This window comes from Carya illinoinensis, chromosome 1 (assembly GCF_018687715.1).
Source record: "Carya illinoinensis cultivar Pawnee chromosome 1, C.illinoinensisPawnee_v1, whole genome shotgun sequence".
Classification (NCBI taxonomy): Eukaryota; Viridiplantae; Streptophyta; class Magnoliopsida; order Fagales; family Juglandaceae; genus Carya; species Carya illinoinensis.
The window spans coordinates 625,605-647,816 of NC_056752.1; the positions used below are offsets into that span (position 1 = coordinate 625,605).

The following is a 22,212-nucleotide window of genomic DNA, read 5'->3' on the forward strand; positions in this document are numbered from 1 at the left end:
GCTTGTATGCCGCCTGGGGTTGACCGCCCGGGTTGACCGCTGAAAAATAAAAAAATTTTTTTTTTTTTTTATTTAATAATTAAGAAAGTAATTTTAAATGTATTGATATATTTTTCTTTTACTTAATGATTAAGAAAATGATTAAAAAAATATAAAATAAAAAAAAAAAGTACTGTCCAACGGTACATTTGGGACGACATAGTAGCCGCATCCTTATATAGAGAGAATTTAATATATATATAATTTTTTAATATTTAAAAAAATATAAAAAAAATAATAATTCCAATCGTACGGAAGAATTATATAATTATTTAAAAAAATAAAAAATATAATATTTATATAAAAAATATTAATTTTTTAAAAATAAATCTTATTATCTTTTAAATTTATTTTTTAAAATTATTTTTTAAAACGACTGGATAATATTTATGTACTATATTATTTCTCAAATTTAAAAGATAGATGAATTGACGAATGAATCGTTCATTACTCAACTAAACGCATAGGAATAATAATAAAAATAAATGAGAAAATAAATCAAAAGATTTTTACACATTTGCAGCAATTCAACGCATTCGAATAATAATAATAAAAGACCGATGGAATGATATGGTATAACATTAACATATAAAGAGCATACAAATAAAATTCATCAGTCTTCCCCCAATCCTGAAGGAATGAGCCGGGAAGTAAAACGACGCCGCTTCAATGAAGCCGTCGTCAACATGCTCTTCCCGCAACCACTGCCGCCTCCACTACAGGTATCACTACTCTCTCTCTCTCTCTCTCTCTCTCTCTCTCTCTCTCTCTCATTGTTATTTTGCCTTGCTTCGTCCACAATAAGCATTCTAATTAGACGAAACTTGAACAGCCAGACGAGGAGGAAAGAGAACCGGTGAACGTACTCCGGGAAGACTTTGAAGGGGATCTTATTCCAGGTTTCGCCTTTCACGAGGATCTGATTCCAGGTTTCCGTATATGATTTATTTTTATTCAATATTATTCATAATTGGTGATTTCACTGTTGAATAAAACTCAGACGATTTGGAAGAAACCGGATACTCTACAAGTGATGATAATGGTGATGGTGAACCAGTGCGGCCTCAGCAGCTGACGAGGGCTCAGAGGAAGAGGCTTCGCAAGAAGAAGCTTAAGGAGGATGCCTGCCGCCGCGGAAAAATTATTGGGCCGTTGTTACCTTCGACGAGGAATGATGTCGGCGACCGTGGCGGTGGAGACGGCGATGTCGTAGAAAAAGAACCTCCAGCCGTTCGACGTAGTGCCACTGAGAACAAACTCGACGCTACAACTAGTAAGTCAGGTGAGGAAGATCCCGACACGCATGCACACACAACTCACCCACACATGGGACACCCGCCTGAACGGTTAGCACGCAAAAGAGTGGTGAACCGGGTTCCATGTTGGTATTATTTCCTAACAACGACAGTCGATTCCATTCCTCTTTCGCTTCATTAGTAACAAACAGACCCATTAGTCTATTCCAAATTTCCAATGTATGTTTTAAATAAGCATGGTATGGCCAGATCATAATGGATCGTTTGATAGCACTGAGTACAGAAACCTTGTTTTGTTATATGTATTTGTGCAGGAGAGAAGGCTGCTGGTGTTAACCAGAAGAAACTGAAGCAAAGAAGGATGGCCAAAAGACTGGCAAAGGAAGGACTGAAGTCATCATCTAGTGTGGACAATTGCTGATAAAAAATCAAAATCCAAAAGGATTGGATTTCCGAGTTCCACCTGAAATCGCTTTGCTGTGATGAAATTTGCATTGAGTCAAGTCATAGAGCAGGAGGAAAGGAGTTGCGTGAGACACCGCCAAATTAAGAATATTTCTTTAAAACGTAATTCGTGTAACATTCCTCTGAAAAAAAGAAGCTAATGCATGGCTATAATTCGCGGTAACATTTCTATAAAATGCAGAATTTCATTCCATCAATATTGATCAATACAATGTTTTTCCTTCAATACAGTATTGACAATAGAATAAGGACCTTCTTCAATCCAAATTTTCTCATCCTCCAATGTTAGGTCCCCCGGCTTCCCTAACTGATGAGCTATTGTGTTTCCATCCCTATGAATAAATTGAATTTTCCATGAAGATCAGCTATGGATGAACCTCTTGATATCCCACTATCATTTGGCCATAGTTAGTCTAGTTTTCTTCCCTTGTTTTTGTCCCTTATTAAGGCTTGTGCATCACCTTCAAAATAGCATTGGAGAATCCCATATGCCTACAAACTTCTAAAGCTCTCCACAAAGCAATATATTCAGTAATATCTAGATGGTTAACATCTTTCCTCGAAGAACAAAGGGACAGTCGAATATCACCTTGCGAATCTCTAATTGTAACTCCAATTCCCATCTTTCTTTTTTCCTTATCCAAAGCTGCATCCCAGTTCACTGTTACAAAATTTTCCTCAGGCTTCTTCCATCTTCCATACTTATGTTTATATACCTTGTCTGTTGTTCAAATTTATTTAGGTTTTGTGCTTCTTAAGACTCTTCCAATCCATTCTTTGCTGCACCACCTCTTGAGGTCTATCTAATTTATTTTAAAAAATAAATGAATTTCTTCTAATCCATAGTCTCTTCAATCTCTGTTTGACGCAATCTATCAGTCATCCTCTCCCACAGCTTTAGAAAATCGACTTGCCATTTAGACCATTTTTTAATAGGACTATTATTTACCACCCAAACATCATTTGCAGCAGTGCAATCCCATAAAGCATGCATAAAAGTTTCATCTTCTCTTTGACAGCTTCACATGTAGGATTATCTATCACCCTCCTGCTTTTGTGGGTGATAAATTGTTTCCTGCTTTCTATAGAAAGTTCTTAACCATTGCAGGGCCTCTCCATCTCAATCTTGCTTTGAGTAAATCCTTTGAAGCATGCAAGCTTCTCCAAATCAGAGATGGCCGAAGACCCAATTTTGAATGCTTGAATTTCCATTAGTATCTCTCTTTAAAAATCCTTGTTGCTGAAGACTTTGGATATTGTAACAGTCTCCAACATTGTTTAGCCAATATGGACCCATTAAAACGATCCATATCGCTAAATCTCAATCCCCCTTTACTTTTTATCTCCCTGATCCTACCCTATCTTCTCCATTGTATTTCATTTTTCTTTTTCATTTGTCCCCACCAAAATATTTGAACCATAGTTGAGATCTCTCTGCATAATCTTCTTGGAAGTTTAAACAACCTCATCGTATAATGCCCCGTACATCTCATAATACATGTATAAACTCCAAAGTCTCAACGAGACGTAAAACTTATTAGTTCGAATCAAATATAAACATTCCTCTACAATGACATCAATGAACTACTCCAATATATATACTATGAGGAAAATGCTAGTAGAGTCTTTCAAGCTTACTGCATAATTATTTTAATTTTTTTATTTATTGTTTACATAATGGTTAAGAAATTGACTATTTCTGAAATTGTGTTTTTTTTTTCCTTGATGATTAAGGATATTAAAAAAATATTAAAAAATAGAAGAAAAAAGAAAAATTGTAAATGCACTGCAAGGTGGCCCGCTAGAAATATCCATGCTAGGAACACCACAAAGTCTCAATAACATCGTCAATATCCCAAAATAACACTAAAATAATATGATTAGTTTCATGAATAAAATCCTTTTGTAGACTCTTGTAACCTTGAGCACCTATTCCACTATGCTCATATTTCTTATTTTTGATCTTCAACTAAAACATCAAAATCATTTAAAAATATAATGGAGATAATTATGTGAGTTATCAACAATTCAATAAGTAGTTAATATATATTAATATGTAAACATGAGCTAATTATAGAATGCAGAACAAAACAAATTAAAAATACCATAACAACAATTCAGAAATATTAAACTTCAAAGGTCCTTTGAAATAGCATAATTGAGCAGCAGCATAATAGAATGGATTCCATGTTTAATCCCTATGATAGGGTTGTGCAAACACTGGCGATCAACCGAGCAAAAACAGAATTGAGGTCTTCCCTTTATAATTCTTTTGGCCTTGAGTGTGTATACAAAAAAGATCATGCATAAAACCACTTTAACTTCAAAATGGGTGCACCAGAAACAAAGATGTTGGCACCAATACAAACAGAAGTCGCAGTTTTACACTCGTGATAAGGTTATGACAGAAGCAGAAACAAAATGTCATACTAGAAGTTCCTAGATTCAACATTTCATATCACAATAGAGTACTAAACAAATACAATTTATATTCATATAATCAAGTACAAAACTTTTCAAATTTAAAAATTTCCTGTATTTATACAAATGAGAAACAGAGTACCAGAAATTGCTCATGTCTACATCAGTTATGACAAACATATTGTTTTCTTTTCTTATTTGAATACAGTGAGTTATGTAGGAAAAAAAAAAAGTGACAAAGGTTGTTTCCAAAGTTCAATAACAAAATATTCAAGTTTTCATAACATCAACCTTAGTCCATTTTTTAGGCAATGTCTAGTATAGGAGCGTCGCTTACCTAACAATGTCAGCTACTTTCAATCATCAACTAAACATAATTAATACAAACTATGTAATGCCCCCATTTTTTTCTAACTATTGGAGTTGTTTCCATTGACTTCAAAATGATAACACAAACAATAATAAGAAAATAACCAAATGAGAAACAGAGTGTCAAAAATTGCTCATATCTACATCAATCATGACAAATATACTGTTTTCTTTTCTTATTCGAATACAGTGAGTTATGCAAAAAAAAAAAAATGACAAAGGTTGTTTCCAAAGTCCATAACAAAATATTCAAGTTTTCATAAAATCAACCTTAGTTCATTTTTTAGGCAATGTTTAGTATAGGAGCATTGCTTACCTGACAATGCCAACTACTTTCAATCATTAACTAACCATAATTAATACAAACTATGTAATACCCCCATTTTTTTCTAACTATTGGAGGTGTTTCCATTGATTTCAAAATGATAACGCAAACAATAATAAGAAAAGAACTAAATAAAAAGTTTCTCATATATTGGGTTCAAAATATTAAAATAACTCGAACTGTTCATACATAAAAATAACACCAACTAAAATTCCAACTATCTCATTTACGTTACTTTTTCCATCACTCTTAATTTAACCCTTCCATGTGTCATCTAAGCTTATTTTTTGTCTTGCTCCCCTTTAACATTTGTAAAATAAAATTTTACAAGTGGAAGGTAAGTCCACAGCTCAATAAGTATGATTGCTTAAGCCGGGTGTAACATATAAGTCTAAAAAAATAAACTAATAAGCAAAAATAATTAATAACTAACATCATGATGACATCGTAAAATAAAATTCTTATACCATATAAATATTCTTCAAAAAATGTCTCCATTGGGAAACTACCCCTTCAAGGGTAGATACCCTTCCCATAAACCCCTCTTCATTTGAGATCTATATCTTCTTAAATATCTTTCGTTGTAGTTGTCATTCCCATTTTCTTTTTGCATTTAGGGTCTACACCTTCTCATTATCTTTTAATATAGTTATCATCCCATACATTTCTCATTGAGTGGATCTACACCTTCTCAAAGTCCTTCAATGTAGTTATCCTCCCAAACAAAAATTAGTAACAGTACTGTACTATCATATAACTCATATAACATTTCACGTAACTATAATGCAAATAAAGTTTTAATAAATATATCATAACTTCTTACATAAAAGTTTTGGCTCAAGTCACAAATTTCATGATATAATAATATATCTTGAGATGCTCTAATATTTTTATGCAATGCAAAAATTATTTCCTGAACAATACATGCTTTAACAGAAATAAAGAGTTTAGAATCTTCTAATAAATTAAAATTTCAGATTAATTAAACCTACTTATCTTATTACCTGAATTACCACTTGCCAAAAACAGTCATATTATTCAAGACCTAAATGATATATAACAAATACAAACACAAACCTGCTTTAAAATCCAACTCAACGTAACATTGACTCGACACAAAACATGCAATTGCTCATAATAATACTAATTGAACGTCAATCAATTTAAAACAGCATTTGGAACATGAATTATTATTGAATTTTCTTTTCATTTAATCAGAATACTAGCGTTTTAATAGTGTTGTAACATATGAAAAAAGCACTTGTATCAGTGTGCAAATTTTACACTATAAAACCCACCTCATCGATTTATACAAGAAAAATCTATCCCCAGACTTTATGTCAAACAAATTAACACTCAAAGTCCTAAAATTTCCACATGAACAATGGTTGTTTTTCATCAACACTTAAGACAACAGCATAAAACAAATAAAGATAAAAGCAAGTGGAAAGATATAAAAAATATATATATATATATATAATATGCACAAACAATATAAAATAAGTCAAAACCCAGATACAAATGTGATAAACCAATGGAGACTCACTGAAACCGCAAAGAAAAGTTTAAGAAAATATAATACTATGATATTATAAAAACAAATCCTCTCACACCACTGAGAACCAAATATACTGAAAATAAAAAAATGAACTTATAGAAATCAACCAAGTTGTAGGAAAGACTCAAAAGGTAGATTATTCTCAGAGAGAGAGAGAGAGAGATGGTAAGGATTTCAAAATCGTCTTGAAAGAAGATTTTGGATTTTTATAAGGGAAAAACCATTCAGTAGAGAAAGAAACTAATAACCAAAAATTAAGGAAACTATATTACAGATTTGAAGGTCTAATGATTTCATCTTATTGGATATTTATGAAAGGAGATGAAAGAAAATGCTAGCTGTGTAACATGCAAAAGCAAAATGAAAAGTGCGGCTGAACTTGAAATGAAAGTAGGGGAAGAAGAAGATGAATGGCTACTGTGTGTGTGCATAAGAAAAATTTTAAAGCCAAAGCCCTAAGGTGACACTTAGAGTGATTTTTTTCATACAAATATACAAATGGGCTAAAGGGCTGGGTACTACAAACTATATATTAATATAATTAAACTAGTATATCTAAAATAAGACAACATAACTAAACAATTCCATGATGATGATCCCATGGCTCCAATTCTTCTAACTCGATAACTTCTCAACTCCAAACCCAAAAATAACTTCCCGAACCTCGCCCATCTGTGGCATTCAGCTCAACAAGCCCATGACAAGTATCCAACCAGAACTCATCCTCCCTACTTGAAATTCACTGAACACCACCTCCGAAAAGATAAATCATTACCACTCATAGAACCAATATACCATTTTGAACCTAAATAAACAACTACTAAAATCCTCAATGCTTGCTCAACCAAAACATCAACTTAACAATGGACCAACTGTACATCCACAATTGTCACTACACATTCAATCACCTAAAATCCCTTCCAACAGTGCCAATTCAACATGCTCAGATATTTTTAGCCAAACATTAACAATCCAAACAAGGTATTAGGAAGGCAGAGACGGATGATGTAGGGAGGGGTGTTGGAATTGCAAAGAAGGTATTGGGGAGGAGAGAAAATGGGGAGGAGATGGAATTGGGAGGTGTTGCCCAGATGACTAACACAAAAGGTGGGGTGAATTGAGTTGTATTGAAAAAAATAACAATTATAAATCAAATATATAATATAAAATATAAACAAAATATGAAATAATAATAAATATAAAGAGTAAGGGTAAGAGAGAAGCAAACTCAGTATGTTAACGAGGTTCGGCCCCACTACCTACGTCATCGCCTCAAGCTACCCCTTGAGGATTCCCAAATTCACTATTCAATCTCCTTCCGGTGGAGATAGAAATCTATTACACATTTGAACAACACCGCTAAAAAGGATCCGTGTAAAACACCCTCTACATTTGCAATCACCTTACACGTGGTGATTCAACTATTCCCCGTGTAGAATACTTTCTATATGCACAAGGGTTATACACACATTTTTTCTGATACAAAAGCTAATAGTGGGTAGGTTATCAGAAAACACTCCTCAATGAATGAAATAAAAACAATACAGCGCAAACTATATCTCTCAAAATGAACAAGGATTAAAGCTCAATGCTTAAAGAAGAGAGAATAAAAGTTTTGAATGAATGTTGTATGCTCTTGGTGTTGTAAATGTGAAGCTCTCAAATGATCTATTTATAGGCATATGAGACTTCATATTCAAATTTAAAAAGATTCACATGTCAAAGACAACATCATTCACTTTTTCAAAAAAAATCAAACCTAATTTTTTACTTTTGGCATATGATAAAAGGAGCACACTTTCCTTTTCAAAAAATTCAAACCTAATTTTTTACTTTTTGCATATGACAAAAGGAGCACACTTTCCTTTTCAAAAAATTCAAACCTAATCTTTTACTTTTTGCATATGACAAAAGGAGCACACTTTCCTTTTCAAAAAATTCAAACCTAATTTTTTACTTTTTGTATATGACAAAAGGAGCATACTTTAGTTTTCAAATTTTTCAAATAAAATCATCTACCTTTTGTATAAGTCTAAAAAACCATCAATCACTTTTGAAAATATTCAAATAAAACATGCACATGTGAAAGATGACAATCAATCATCTTTAATATCTTCAAAGTTCAATCATTTAATCAAGGCATGCACATGTAAAATATGACAATCAATCATCTTTCAAAATTTTCAAATTTAATTTTCAAAAATATTCATGCACATGTGAAAAATGTATTTTAATACTTTATGATAAAATATTAATTTTGAGCATTAATCCTAATTTCGAATTTTGAAGAGATTTACAACATTACTCTATAACTTTAATGTGAACTTGTTCTCTTCTTGCTCATACTTGTTTCCTTGATATGCTTGACTCTATTGTATAGATAACTTGAGGTTGAGACTTCTTTATTCTTTGAATTCATTTGTTATCATCAAAATTCATGTGTAGATATATAATTATACAAAACTTGAAACATTGGGTTCAACAGGAGGAAAAGTGACAAGGAGAAAAAGAAAACTACTAACCCTAAAAGCAATGTTATTTTCTTCAAGCATTTGGGCTTCATTGTATGCCTAGGCCGGGTTTGGGCCTAGGTGTTATACATTGAGTATGTAGATATGGCTTGCATTGCTGCTTTAATGAGTATATCTTTTCCAGCTTGATACAGGAATTGATTATGCCAACAGTTCAATGTTTTCCAAACCCTCTCCTTTATGCATATGAAAGTGTGGTATTTTGACTTCCTTATTATAGCTGGCAATCCTAAATATCTCTCATAATTGTCTTCCACAACTCGAGTAATCTATTCTTTATCAAATGTCCCAAAGTTTGTATTGAATAAGATGTTTTTTGTTTATTAATCAATTGACTTGAGGCCTTTCCACAAACTTCCAGCATTTGTTGAACTTTGTTTCATTTTGATAATTTTGATCTATAGAAAATGAGACAATCATATGCAAATAGCAGAAAACTAATTTTTGTCCCTCCTCTTGTTACTGCTATCCCTCTAACATCCCCTCTTCTTTCTGCGAGTTTATAAGACAGGTTAGGCCCTCTACATCCATGATGAAAAGATAAGAGGACAATAGATTCTCTTATCTCAACTATCTTGTTGGAATGATCATTTCTCTAGGTTTCATTTTTACCACAAAAGAATAAGATACTGAACTTACACTGTCCATAATCCAATTTATCCATCTCCCACCAAAATTCAGTTTCCTCATCATTGCTTGGAATCAAGAGTCATTATTGAAAAGATTCCAACATTTAGTTTTTTAAAAAGCTTGTTTTACGAGAAGCATTTATATGCACGAGTAGAAATAAGTTCTGAGTGATTTTTCAGTAAGAGAAGATTAGAGAAATTGTGTAGATGATTTTGAGTGTATTTTTCAAATAAAGAGATGTATTTTTTGAGTAGAGTTTTGGACTCAACTATTTGTGTAGAGTTGGTTTGACCTATTCGACGATCAGTTGGGTTGTTATATGTATACTGGAGGAGTCAAGTCAAAAAGAATTCTATTGTACCGGTTAATTTAAGATTTTATACGTCACAAAGGGTTTAAATCTGTTTAAAGAGAGCGAGATTTCCGTACCTCAATTAAAACTGATTTAATTTGAATGTTAATTTTATTGTAATTTTTATTATATTATTGTATATTTTTACCAACAAACTGCACCGGACATTAATATCAGACATGTGGAAATCGATTCAAATAATGAACAACATTAATGTTAGGTACGTAGCTGCATGAATCTCGCAGGACCACTGCATGCCATAATCATCTCCGATGGAGATTCATAGTTTAACTTCCTTCCTTCCACGTGACGGGGTTCCGGTGAAAGACTCTGGTAGCCTTTTTGCGGTAATTAAGAGACCATAAGGGCCCCCCTCAATTGCCGCCCGCTCAATTCTTTCTACGTACAAACAAAAACTTCACGCCTAAATTAGACCAATGACCAATATGATCATTATAGCACGCTATATATGTTTAATTTTCCTCCTTCATGCGTGTTCGCACAATAATCAGATAAGAAATATTAGTAGTCAAAGAGCTGCCTTCAACATTGGCTGCTTTCATACCAATTGCACCACTACGACTCCGACTCTTCCGTGCTTGCTAGAAAGAGCTCATAATTATCCTTCAATCGTGCACTGATTTCCGAGAGTAAATGTTATGTCTATTCCCTTTTAAAAATAAATATATATCTTCATGATTGATAGTACATGATCACACGATTTCTAATAAATATAAAGTTTATTTAATTTCTTATTGGTAATTAACATATATATGATCAGTCCGTCAAAATTAAAGTGACAACATTTGAAGTACTACTTGTAAATCATTTACTCTCTTAGAATATGCGGAAAAATGCATAAATTAAGAAAATACTTTAATGATAGATAATATGAAAGAGCTATATATATAATATTACTATTTTGTAGCAGAAAGCTGTAAATATCTCCATTGGATAATTAATCTACGTTCAACATGTCGGTTTGATTTCAATCAGCCGCCGGAAAATCAAAGGGCAACGGCGAGAGGGAGGAATCCAGTCTATCCCGGTGCACGAAACCAAATTTACGAAGCACCTGATTGTCGGCGAAATTCAAAGCCCTCCGCATCCCATCCCAGCATGACCCGCCAGCATACATCTGATTGTGGTCCCCGCTGCATGGCTGACATCCCGTGAAGTGCGTTACGAACGGCCTTCTCCAGCTCCCTCTCCCGTTCCCCGCTTCTTTCAGATAACACCGCGTCCTATACGCACCGTATTGTTCGCTCTCTATCTCCGCGTGTCTCCTCCTCAATGTACCCTCCTCTCTCTCCATCTCCCTGTACCTCTCCGTTATGTTATCCATCGTCCCGATTATCTCGTGCCAGTATCCCTCGAAATAGTATTCTCCCTCCAAATATATCTTCTCCCCCCATTTCTCTTTCTCTTTGTACAGCAGGTAAATCAGGCCCGTCTGATCGTCCGACTCTGGGAACAGCTTGTCCTTGAACGTCGATCTCAGTATTTGGCCCCACCTCTTGTATTCCGGTGTCTGCGGACCCATGCTCGCCCACACCTCCATGAGGTCCATCGACCACTGACAGTTCCTGATCAGGAACACACCGGCGTTCAGCCCCGTCCAGCTCTTGTCGTCGTAAATCAAGTGTGCCCAGCCGTGCACGACGAGGTTGTGATCCTTGTACCGCTCTAATGGCAGCTTGAACTCCATATCCGTGAACAATGCGTCCGAGTCCACCCACCAGATCCACTCCGCCTCCGGATGGGCCACCATCGCGGCCCGAACCACCGGTAGCTTGGCCCAATACGAGCCCATCTTCGGGTGCAGCAATGCATTGTTGTAGAAGACATCGCACCCGTGGATCCGGCAGTAGTCCACCTTGTTCTTGAAGAACCTCAGCAGCAGATGATCCCCGATAGGGTTCTTGCACGGCGACGGCTGCGATCCACTCAACAAGAGAACGCGATCCCGTGCTCCGGCGGCAAACGACGGGTGCTGCTTCAGCCACTCTTTTCGCTTCTCGTCCCAGTTCTCCAACGGTTTCCCAATCGAATAACTCAGCTCCGGTTCGTCGTAGAAGGTCGTCTCGGCCGAGTCCTCCCCGCAATTCAGCCAGTCTGCGCCACTCGCGGACTTGGATTGAGAGTCGCCTAAGGGCCCAAGGTTTGGAGAAGGATCGGTGGTAGGAGTGAGAAAGGACCAGAGGCTCCAAACCAGCACAAGAGCGAAGAATGCTCCGCCGATAAAGAGTAGACTGTCGCTGAGACAGAAAGAGGATTTGTTGCGTGGGACGGATGGTTTAGCCATGGGAGAGGTTGTGTGAAGGCGTGGGTGGTCAGGCGACACCATCAAAAAGATCGAGTTTTCAAAGGAGGTTTTGAATTTAGGTTTGTGCTGTCACTCTCCGCATCTGACACTCGTCGTGACTGTGGTTTTTTTTTTCTTCTTTTTTGTTTGCGTCTATCTGTTGTCGATTGGCTTGAATTTAGGGGAGAGAGAGGGTTTTTCTTTTATTTTTACTACCGGCAAGCTGAGTGAAGGAACGAGTAATAAGCTTCCAAAAATGGCGTCCCGAGATTGAGGCGATAGAGAGTGACAGCAGAATGTGTGGTGCAAGGTTAAGGTTTAAGGAGTGTGTCGGTTTGGTAGAGCCGGATTTGCTAAAATGCGCGACCGTTTGGACGGGATAAGGCGTGAAGTACGGTAACGGAGATCCCCCAACCCTTTTAACAATTAAAAAAACACGTAAATATGTTTATAAACGTTGACAGGTGGAAACTTACCGACACATTACTTTCTATTCCTCGGGTCACCCTATCTTGTCAGTACTGCAAGTAACGGGCTTCACGTGAACGCTGTGAATTCTGAAGAACAGAGCATTAAAAAAAGAAACAGAAAAGAAGATTATTGTTGAATTATTAATGGAGTGTAGTCTCCGAATAAATTATTTAAAAAAAAAGGGTACAATATCTAACCGGCTACAATTTTTTTGTCTTTAATTATTGGTGTTCACTGGCAGCAGTGGACTTGAAAATGGATCTTGTATCAAATGTATGGATACGGTGGGTCAACTGGGATGTTTGTCACAGTTTCTTTTTTAAAAAAATAAATAAATGCAATCAAAATGACAGACTTACTGTACATTTAGTTCACCTTGATTTTATAATGGAACAAAGAATGATGAAATAGATTTATAATTTACTTTATAATTAGTCAATTAATTTTTTAAGGAAATCGAGTTTTGAATTTTATATAATTATTATTTGTTTAAAAGAAAATTTTAGAAGGGATTATAAAAAAAATTATTTTTGTAATATTACTCGTTCAAAACAAAAAAAAAAAAACCTTTGTACGTCCCCATGGATGGCACAATCCTCGTCACATTTGTATGCAAATAAACATGCGAGTGGGCAAGCAATTTTATAAATAGATGCCCCTATTTTTATGGCATATCGAAAAAGTAAAAGGGAGAGCTTTACCAAAAGAAAGAGGCATTGTCACTGCAACTCACTGACAATTATCGAGTTGAGTGCCTTCTTTATGTGAAAGTCCTTGATGCCATCACCGAACCAGTCTCATTCGAAGCCAGCAACCCATGAGTGATGAGAGACAGCACCACTATTTCCAACAGGACAATGCTAAGGATTCCGCTGGGATCATCCTGCTCAATTTTTTTTTTTTTTGAAATTTTTTTTACAGAAAAATTAAGAAAATTATATTTAATTATATTGTAAATTTTATTTTTAAAAAATATTTAAAAAAATGATATGAGAAAAAAACACACTTTTTAATATTTTTTTCAAATTACTTTTTAACACTTTTAAATATTTTAAAAAAATGAAAGAAATTCACAATATAATTAAATAACTTTTTTTAATTTTTTAAAAAATAATTTAAAAAAAAAAAAGTTGAGCGGGAATAATGAACGAGATCCGAGATCCCTATTATTTCCCTTTCCAACAAGATGCCCAATGTTCTAAACTTGTTTATTTTGTTTTTGCCTAAAGATATGTAAGAAAAGGCGCACATGGTGGGCAGCCAGCTCTTCATATGCATGCAGTTATGTTTGATATATAAAGTGATTTTTAAGCCACTTTATTTGTGCATTATGGTAGTGCATTTAAGTCAGTCGGGGGTTGCTGTTCGAGATAATCACTTGGCTAATACTCTGATCTAGATTTTCTATTATATGATGATTTTTGAAGTTGAAAGAGATAAATAGTATTAGGATAATAATAAATGTTATATAATATATTTTAGGGTTGAAGGGCCCAGCAGAAAGAAGGGAAAGATTACCCAGTGATTTTAGGCTGAAAACAGACAGCGTATCCATTTGAAGGATTACTGGCAAGAGAGGTGGAATTATCAATGGAATTTTTTTCTTTTTATTTTATTTGGGTGGGGCCGTGAGATTTTAAGTTGCTTGGAAAAAGCAAGAAAGCTGAGTTGGGTCAAAAAGTAGGCAAATTAGTGTAAGAGTTTAGAGTTAAGACGAGGCAGCAATGGCACCACCCAGCAACAAAATGATGCCTCACACAAAAGTTCTTTAAAAGTGGAAAAAAATCATCCTCAAATCATGCATTATTTTAAGCATCCGATTTCAAAGATATTAAAATACTTACTCATACAGTCATACTCAGTAACCCAAAAACAACAAAAAAGAAAGGAAAGTGGACAACCCCTCGATACCCATCTAAATTTATGAGCGAATTGTGTCTTTATCTTCTTCTTTTTTTTTACTTAATGATTAGGAAAATATTTTATAAATTGTATTATTCTTTTAAAAATATTTAAAATGATTAAAAATTATGTAAATAAAATAAATAAATAATTTACACTGTTCGGTACCGAATTTTCTGTAAATGTAGCAGCGCTCCTAAATGTATTGAATGCGCATTAAACCAGTTTGCCTAAAAAAGTATACAAACACCTAACTCACATGAAATTCTTTCACCGCCATATTTAATATTTTATAAATACTAGGACGGATGATCAAGCGGTTAAATGGTTCCAACACGTGTCCGCAGCGGGTATAGCCATAGATAGGATAGCGTATAAACTCAAGTTAAAGGCCTCCGCTCTAATTAAGGTAATCTCTATCTCATGGGCTGACAGAATAAACTCAAGTTTATGAATGGACTGAAATTGACAATCTAATTGGGCGAGTCTCAACCAAGGGGCCCCCGATAGAGGTGATTCCAGGATTTGGTAGACTTTAATTAATTATAGGATTTCCATTTAACTCTCTTTCTCTTTCACTCCCTTCCCTCCTTTTGCTCCACCATTTATGGTTTGAGATAACAGACAATATAGGGTGGCTCCTCCTTTTAGTTTGTTATATCATTGATACCGAACCCATTCCATCAGAAAGCTTTCATAGCTCAGTTGGTTAGAGCACCCGTTTAGTAAGCGGGAGGTCTTGAGTTCGACTCTCAATGAAAGCAACTCCTATTAATAGTTTTCTTAACAAGAAGAATACCGAATCTTTGTTGTGCCCATAACGATTACATGAGCCATTGACAAAAACCATATTTTCATATGCCAAATTTATAATAGGTTTACTGATGAACATCCCTCAATGCCATTTTTATTCTGCTAAAAGTCACCAAACAAATCCCACATTTGGGTCGATGCAGACATTTACACGGTAATAATCTGCTTCACCTATCCATGATGCAAACAACAGACACGACCTCACCAACACGCCAATCTTCAAAGTGCTTTCCTATTAACAACCTTGAAGATCGCGCCACCTGAGATAAACCAACCCTGCACGGTAATGAGTGTATGCTCCGGCAACCACTAGTACATGAAATAGTTGGTGGCTGTGCCCTGCAATGTCAAATTTCCCCGGCATCCATCGTTCAGGAATCCTTGTGGCATAAACAAGCGCTCCAAGCCCATAGAAAGCCCCCATCAGCAACTCGTATCCAAATGTGTGGAGAGCTTCGGGTTGGCCCCAGAACCAGATGAGCTTGTGCATGATTGGTGCTATCCCACTGAAGCCCATACCACAGAATAGACATGCACGGACTGTACGGAACTTTGGGGTTTGAAAAACTGGAAGGAGAGAAAACAAAACAGTAGTAATTCCCAAGAGAGTTATAAACCCCAAGTAGAGGTTACAGAAGAAAGGGTTGCACATGAAGGAGTAGTAGACGGGAGGGTAGAAGGAGGTAGATATAAGGGCAGCAATTCCAGCATAATCAAGCCTGAGCATGATGTACGATAGGCGTTCAGAGGTGCAAGAGATGAGGTGGCAGGTGCTGCTCGCTAGCAAGCAAAACATTGCCCCGCCCAAAAATGCAAAAAATGGCCACCGCGTAATTGGTCTCACCATCAAGGGTGCTAGAATGTTTGCCAATTCTTCCTTCACGCTATGCTGCATTAATAAAAAAGAAGGATAGATTTTTTATGAGTAAAAACAAAGGATACATTAGTTAGTTACGTGTAGCTTTCGAAAGCAAGTCCATCAATGATATAAAATAAGATAATGAAAGAAAAAAGCCAATCAATGATAATGAAAACAATTAACAGTATATGATTCAGAATGACTCATATTTAGTGTGATATTAACTCACAAAAAATCCATGGTTTCAGGTATAATCTTCGTCTATGTAATATACCCTAACCAAGAACCTGTTGTCCAACACATTTGTGTGAGAACTAGTGACAGTGATAATTAGTGTATCAGGCCATTTATAAAGAAGGGGAAAAAAGTCTCAATGGTCGAATAAAACAAACACAAAAAAGCTGATTTAATGAAGACTTATAAACAGTTAGTGACAGCATTGTGAAAGAATCAACCACTTAAAGATATGAACTACCAGCATCAAATAGGTTCACAAACCTGCCTTCAAGTTCAAGCTACGGTTTGGTGAATATAGCCCCAGATAAAGAAATCAGGCCAAATGTTTTACAAGACATTTTTTTAGTAGTGTCTTTGGTGGAGAAGCTTCAAACTATAAAGTTCATACATTAATCCTCTTCCACCTTTTTTTTTTTCCCTATCAAAATCATGAGCATCAAGAAACCTTTGAAAGGAAAGTCTCTGAAATACTGCCAAACCACATCCATCCACACAACAATAACTACAAGTTCAAGGAATTCTGCAGTGGCAAAACTGCTGTAAAGCCATGAAGGCCGATTCTACTAAAAAAAACTCTGAGAAAGACATTGTGAGAAAGAAGCTGCCATAAAGCCAGATTTTAGTAAAAGAACTTGATGAAAAACATATGTAATTATCTACATCAATTAAAAAAATCATGCAGGTGACTGCATTTGAGTGCTTAGGGAAAAAGCATTACCAAAACGCATACATCAGTATAGTTGCCACTGGAAAATCGCTCAGGCAAACAATTATATAGGAGCTCCCTAATATGCCAACCCGAGAGTGATGGAAGATAATCCATTGAAGGTAATGTAGTCTTTAACTCCTCCCTAAGCCCGTGCAGATCAGGCATGTTGGGCAAGGAGGGGAGGCATGTCCTGAGTTCTGCATGCACTTTGTGAAGGTCAGCCTTTTTCAGCACATCAGGAAAACGCTGTAGAGTGTGAAGATCCACAACCTTTGGAACCTTCATTGCAGTGTAAATGGTCAGGGAAAGGAAGAGGAAGAACCCGATCAAATGCCTGTACAAAATGCATGAGTTTAATGAAAAGAAACTTGGAGGGGGAGGGGATCCTTGTATCTTTCTGAACCGCAAATCAAGCAACAATCATATATCAACGCACATTAGTGAACATAGGTAAATTAGTAAATGTGTTATAGAAAAAATTCGAAAGCAAAGCATTATACAGCATAAACAAATTTAATACCACAGTCAACCCACTGCATCTGTCCAAATGTTATGCATTTTTGAATTTAACATCATCTTTTTTCTTGGTAAATGTGGTATGTACTCATGCACCAAAGGGGATACTCTAACAAAATAATACAGTCAATCACAATTAGCACTTCTGTTATTTTTTAGATAAATACAACTCACCAACCCACAAGATTGATCCTAAGACCTCCTCTAAGCTCGTTTATGGGGTCAGAAAATGCAACTTAGTCCCATTGATAGCCTTTCAGCTTTTCATATTCTCTCTTCTATCGTCTTATATGTCATTTTGATCAATTCTATAACCATCAACTTCCCTACTAACCAAAAATATCAATAAACCCATATTAGGCAAGAATGTTTTGGGTGCTACAAATAACCTTGTATCTGGTTGACTGTCTTCACTAAATCACATTCAATTATAACTGAAGTAAAACATCTTATCTGTTCTAAGATTGTCATTGATACCTTAAGTCTTACTAACTTTGGGAACAATGTCTGTGCGTAAGCGTATTTATTCCATTTGTTTTCCTTTCAAGGAACAATATTTAATAAAGAAATTGATGGTCCTCTTCCCAACAACTCTCATTTCCAAACAAAAGATTATGCACACAACTAAAATACTTCTTTCCCCACATGTCTGATAGAGCACTGGCATTGGCTTAGCTAAATGCCAATACGTCTTAAAAATTTGAAGGAATATGGGTTAAATGAGCTGCATTGGAGTAGTCAAATAGTGGGAACTTCACATATAAGCTATAGTATTTCCAAAGCTTTCTTTATATTTGGATCTGCACTGTTCATCTTCAAAAGAAATATTTTATTCCAAAATATCATACCCAACTACTCCATAACAATTCCCACATTTTTCATCTTCAAAAGTGATATATTCAAAAGTGATATTTATTCCAAAATATCATACCCACGTTTTCCACAATAATTTAAGTAAAAATTAAATTATTAATTAATAAATAGTTAGTGTAGCTGCAAAATATGAAAAAAATAAAAATATTATTATTAAAAAAATATTTTTTTATTATTATTTTGACTAATCCAATGTAGGCTATGGCTTGAATAATTTTGAATTTATGAAAAATATGTACTTTTAGGTAAATTTTGGAGATTACTTAGATGAAATCAATGCTAAGGCTCTAAATTGCTTCTATTAAAATTAAAATATGATGAATCCATGAAACTCTTTTTAAGATGAGGAAACGGTGAACTTACGTCCAAACATTCAGTGTCTCATTGTGAATGGAAAAGATGCTAAGCAGGGCCTGCTTCAACGGCCACTCGGACCGGTAATGGCCAACAACGAAGTCATTGTCCCTCAAATAACCAGGCAAAGAGTGGTACTCAACCAGCTGGTACTTCACCTTCTTCCACCATCTCTTCCCTTTCCCTTCCTCTGAAGAACGTGTCTGATGATTATCCAATTCTTCAGAAGATAACTTTATATCCGCACCGCTTTGATGAGCATCATCCATCGTTTGATCAACCTAGCAAACAAAACTAACTAAAACAACCAAAGAATGGAACAATGCTCTGTTTGGTCGCCGAGAAAATGGTGGGAAATTAAAGGAGAGAAAGAAAACCCAATATTCTAAAGCTTTTAATTTTCATCAAGTAAAGCTCCAGCTCAGCATGTTACAGCAGACCCGGTTGGCATTAATTACAAGTTTTAGTTCTTTTCAAATAAAAGCAACGGAAAATTAAACCGGTAAAAGGATTTCGTTTTGGTCTATTTTTTAACTAGAGAAACAATAGATTTGCAAAGAAAGAAAATGGGAGAAAAACAAAAGAGGGCACCTTAAATTGGAGAACCAGCAGCTGAAAAAGAAAGAAGCCCCAGAAGACAATTCTTCGAGTGATCCTTTATATAACAAATACAATTAAGAATTCCAGGCGGAGATTCAACTACAGGTGATCACTGAGATCAGAATTGGAAATCAAATGGTGACAAAGTGCGCGGCTTGGTCGATAATTCTTGGCGGTTGGAAATACCGACGATATTTATGAAGAGAAGAGATTCTTCAAACAGATGCGGAGATGCCAAGGCGGGGGATTCTTCGACTGTCGACATATATCTATACACACATGCAGGTGACGTGTTCCTAAAAGAATTCGGAGTTTTTGGACCATTACATTTGTGGACCCCATATACTGTGCTAATTTGGTACTGCCTTGTCCATCAGTTTTGGAGGCTAATTGTGGAGTCAGTTACCGATTACGACCGTTGGATCGTTGGAGTTTATACATGTGCGTTAAGATCGGTAGTTTAAGAAATTAAGAAGATTTGATCGGATCAGTACTCAAAAGCTAGTTTTAAATTTCGAAAGTCTCTTAATGGAAATGTTTCGTTCTTATTTTTGGAGCTTTTGTTTTTTGTTTTGTCGGTGGTGTCCCATAGGCAATGGCATAAATAGGGTGGTTGGATGGGAAGAACATGGACAAGGATTGAGTAGGTTGAGGTTATTTGTTCAAAACTAAATCATCTTGTTGTCAATAAAAACTACATCTTCTAATCTCATTTTATGTGTTTTAAGTGGATAATATGGAGTTTTTTTTAATAGAGAAACTCTTATTTCAACTAGCTTAGAGAATCCCCTGTAACCGGACATGTATTTTAATAAAAAAAAAAATTCATTTTTCGTACTTCTCTTCGTTTCGTTCTCTCCCTCCCCATCCTCTCTCTCTCTCTCTCCATTTAATTTTTAATCGACTGACGTGGTCAGTTGATTTCTCGGCAGTTCTCCACCATCGGTTGTAGATAGTAAAACTGTTTTTAAAAATATCTAGATAGATTTTTTTTTTTTTTTTTTCCTTTGGTTAAAATTAATAAATACTGTAGAACTCAGGTCCTACCGAGAATTGGAAGTAATCTTTATCCTTGTTAATTCTTATTGATGGTTTAAAACTATAGCAGGTGGCAAGTGAAGTACAAAACTCTCACGGGCTCTTCAAAACTAACAAAACTCTCACGGGCTTTTCTACTACTTGCTTTCGGACCATATGTGGCATGGACTGACCGCACAACTAAATTACTCACTCTGGACAAAAGGTATCGAATCCAACTCACTCATTGCTGCAAATTGAACATATATTTTGAAGAATTTCAACTTTTCTCTTTAGCCATCCAACTCTACCATTAAAAAAAAAAATGATGTCCTTTTGGAAAATTTGTATTTTCTGTGATAACAATATGGTTCAAATATTGACTTCAAAACAAAAACGCAAACCATACCCATTTACATGCCATTGCTACTTTTGGGCCGAAATAAAAAAGGTCCACATAAACTTAACAAATTCGCGAATAATTCGATATCCACTCATTATGCAATGGATATGGTTAATATTTGAAATTTCGAACAATCATAGCACCGACAGTTCTGTACTACATATTCCATTCCAAAATATATATATATATATATCTATGTACTACATATGCTGTCTCATGCCATGGGCTATTTGAACCCTACCATTTGATCGCATAGTGTTACTCCTATCATATTTTATATATTTTAAAATTATATTTAATTATTTATTATTTTATTTTATTCTTATTAAACTAATTAAGTTGTTTTACTTATTATCTATATACCACATATTTTTTATAAAAAAAATAAAAAAAAATTAAAATAGATATAATGTATAAGAATAATAAGTAAAAAATTATTCTTATTTATATATTTATAAAAGAAAAATTATTCGCATTCTTTGCCATAATGATTCTATCATTCATGGATTCAAGATCCATACTAAGTGACTCCTTAAAAAATTAGAAAAGATAAACACATGACGTCCATTCTACAACGATTATTAAATAATTAATGCCGTGTGAAAGATTTATGCCACGCCGAGGTGATATTAAATTATCTATAAATAATTAATTTATAAATAATAATAAATAACAGTCGCACGTGATGATATAATTAGTCACACAAAGCCTTATAAAGATAAAATGATAGGGATCCATTTGGGAGCTCCCACTTTTAATTTTTTTATTAACTTCTTTTAACTTAGTAATTACGAAATTAATTTTTAATAATATTTTGATTTTTTTTCTTTTTTAAAAAATATTTAACAATATTTAAAAAATAATGTAAAAAAAATTTAAAAAAATAAAACTCAAAAGTCAAAAATGATGAGCCCCAGCGGGACACCACCCTATGCGAACATTATACGTTAATCTAGACATCCTTGAATTCGGTGGAATCTTTTCCTCTTTTGCACGTATTCTCTCTGAACCAATTCATGTTTTAATGCAATCTGCCTCTCAGTTCAACGTTGGCATAGTTTGGTTTTGATTTAATAATTATAATTTTTGTAAATTTTTATATAAAATATAATTAATTAATTAATTTTTAAATTTTTAAAAAATAATTAATATTAAAAAATAATATTTTAATAATATTTTATTTAATTTTTAATAAAAATATTAAATC

At 34.7% G+C, this 22,212-nt stretch overlaps 3 protein-coding genes and 1 non-coding gene across 7 annotated transcripts; 2 read left to right on the forward strand and 2 right to left on the reverse strand.

Moving 5' to 3' along the window:
• The first annotated feature begins 600 nt into the window (after positions 1 to 600).
• LOC122304260 lies at positions 601 to 1,957 on the forward strand. 2 transcript variants are annotated; one of them, XM_043116432.1, is made up of 4 exons: positions 601 to 761; positions 872 to 938; positions 1,040 to 1,312; positions 1,610 to 1,957. In XM_043116432.1, the coding sequence occupies exons 1-4, from the start codon at positions 678 to 680 to the stop codon at positions 1,714 to 1,716; spliced, it is 531 nt and encodes a 176-aa protein (XP_042972366.1). In that variant the 5' UTR covers positions 601 to 677; the 3' UTR covers positions 1,717 to 1,957. The 2 variants fall into 2 exon arrangements, with proteins under 2 accessions (XP_042972366.1, XP_042972356.1); XM_043116422.1 differs by having other exon boundaries at positions 602 to 761; positions 1,040 to 1,321.
• An 8,801-nt stretch (positions 1,958 to 10,758) lies between these two features.
• LOC122304272 (putative glycosyltransferase 7) lies at positions 10,759 to 12,622 on the reverse strand. The gene has a single exon (XM_043116442.1). It carries the CDS (start codon positions 12,291 to 12,293, stop codon positions 10,935 to 10,937), a length of 1,359 nt encoding a protein of 452 aa, XP_042972376.1. The 5' UTR covers positions 12,294 to 12,622; the 3' UTR covers positions 10,759 to 10,934.
• Positions 12,623 to 15,314: 2,692 nt separating this feature from the next.
• TRNAT-AGU lies at positions 15,315 to 15,388 on the forward strand. Its single transcript has one exon. It is a non-coding gene; the product is annotated as a tRNA-Thr (tRNA).
• Positions 15,389 to 15,460: 72 nt separating this feature from the next.
• On the reverse strand, positions 15,461 to 19,845 carry LOC122304278 (heptahelical transmembrane protein 4-like). Of its 3 annotated transcripts, none has more exons than XM_043116468.1 (4): positions 19,577 to 19,845; positions 18,995 to 19,266; positions 17,264 to 17,576; positions 15,461 to 16,326 (listed from the first exon to the last, which is right to left on the reverse strand). In XM_043116468.1, exons 2-4 carry the CDS (start codon positions 19,252 to 19,254, stop codon positions 15,673 to 15,675), a joined length of 1,227 nt encoding a protein of 408 aa, XP_042972402.1. In that variant the 5' UTR covers positions 19,255 to 19,266; positions 19,577 to 19,845; the 3' UTR covers positions 15,461 to 15,672. The 3 variants fall into 3 exon arrangements, with proteins under 3 accessions (XP_042972402.1, XP_042972385.1, XP_042972393.1); XM_043116451.1 differs by having other exon boundaries at positions 17,252 to 17,576; positions 19,577 to 19,844; XM_043116459.1 differs by having other exon boundaries at positions 17,252 to 17,576; positions 18,995 to 19,283; positions 19,577 to 19,844.
• Between the last annotated feature and the right edge of the window lie 2,367 nt (positions 19,846 to 22,212).

Coding starts and splice junctions, on each gene's coding strand:
- LOC122304272 (XM_043116442.1), bottom strand. CDS start 12,293: ATGGTGTCGCCTGACCACCCACGCCTTCACACAACCTCTCCCATGGCT.
- LOC122304260 (XM_043116422.1), top strand. CDS start 678: ATGAGCCGGGAAGTAAAACGACGCCGCTTCAATGAAGCCGTCGTCAAC. Junction 939..1,039: donor TGAAGGGGATCTTATTCCAG/GTTTCGCCTTTC, acceptor AATAAAACTCAG/ACGATTTGGAAGAAACCGGA. Junction 1,322..1,609: donor CGCTACAACTAGTAAGTCAG/GTGAGGAAGATC, acceptor GTATTTGTGCAG/GAGAGAAGGCTGCTGGTGTT.
- LOC122304278 (XM_043116451.1), bottom strand. CDS start 19,254: ATGGATGATGCTCATCAAAGCGGTGCGGATATAAAGTTATCTTCTGAA. Junction 17,577..18,994: donor GAGACACTGAATGTTTGGAC/GTAAGTTCACCG, acceptor CATTTTGTACAG/GCATTTGATCGGGTTCTTCC. Junction 16,327..17,251: donor ATACTGATGTATGCGTTTTG/GTAATGCTTTTT, acceptor TTATTAATGCAG/CATAGCGTGAAGGAAGAATT.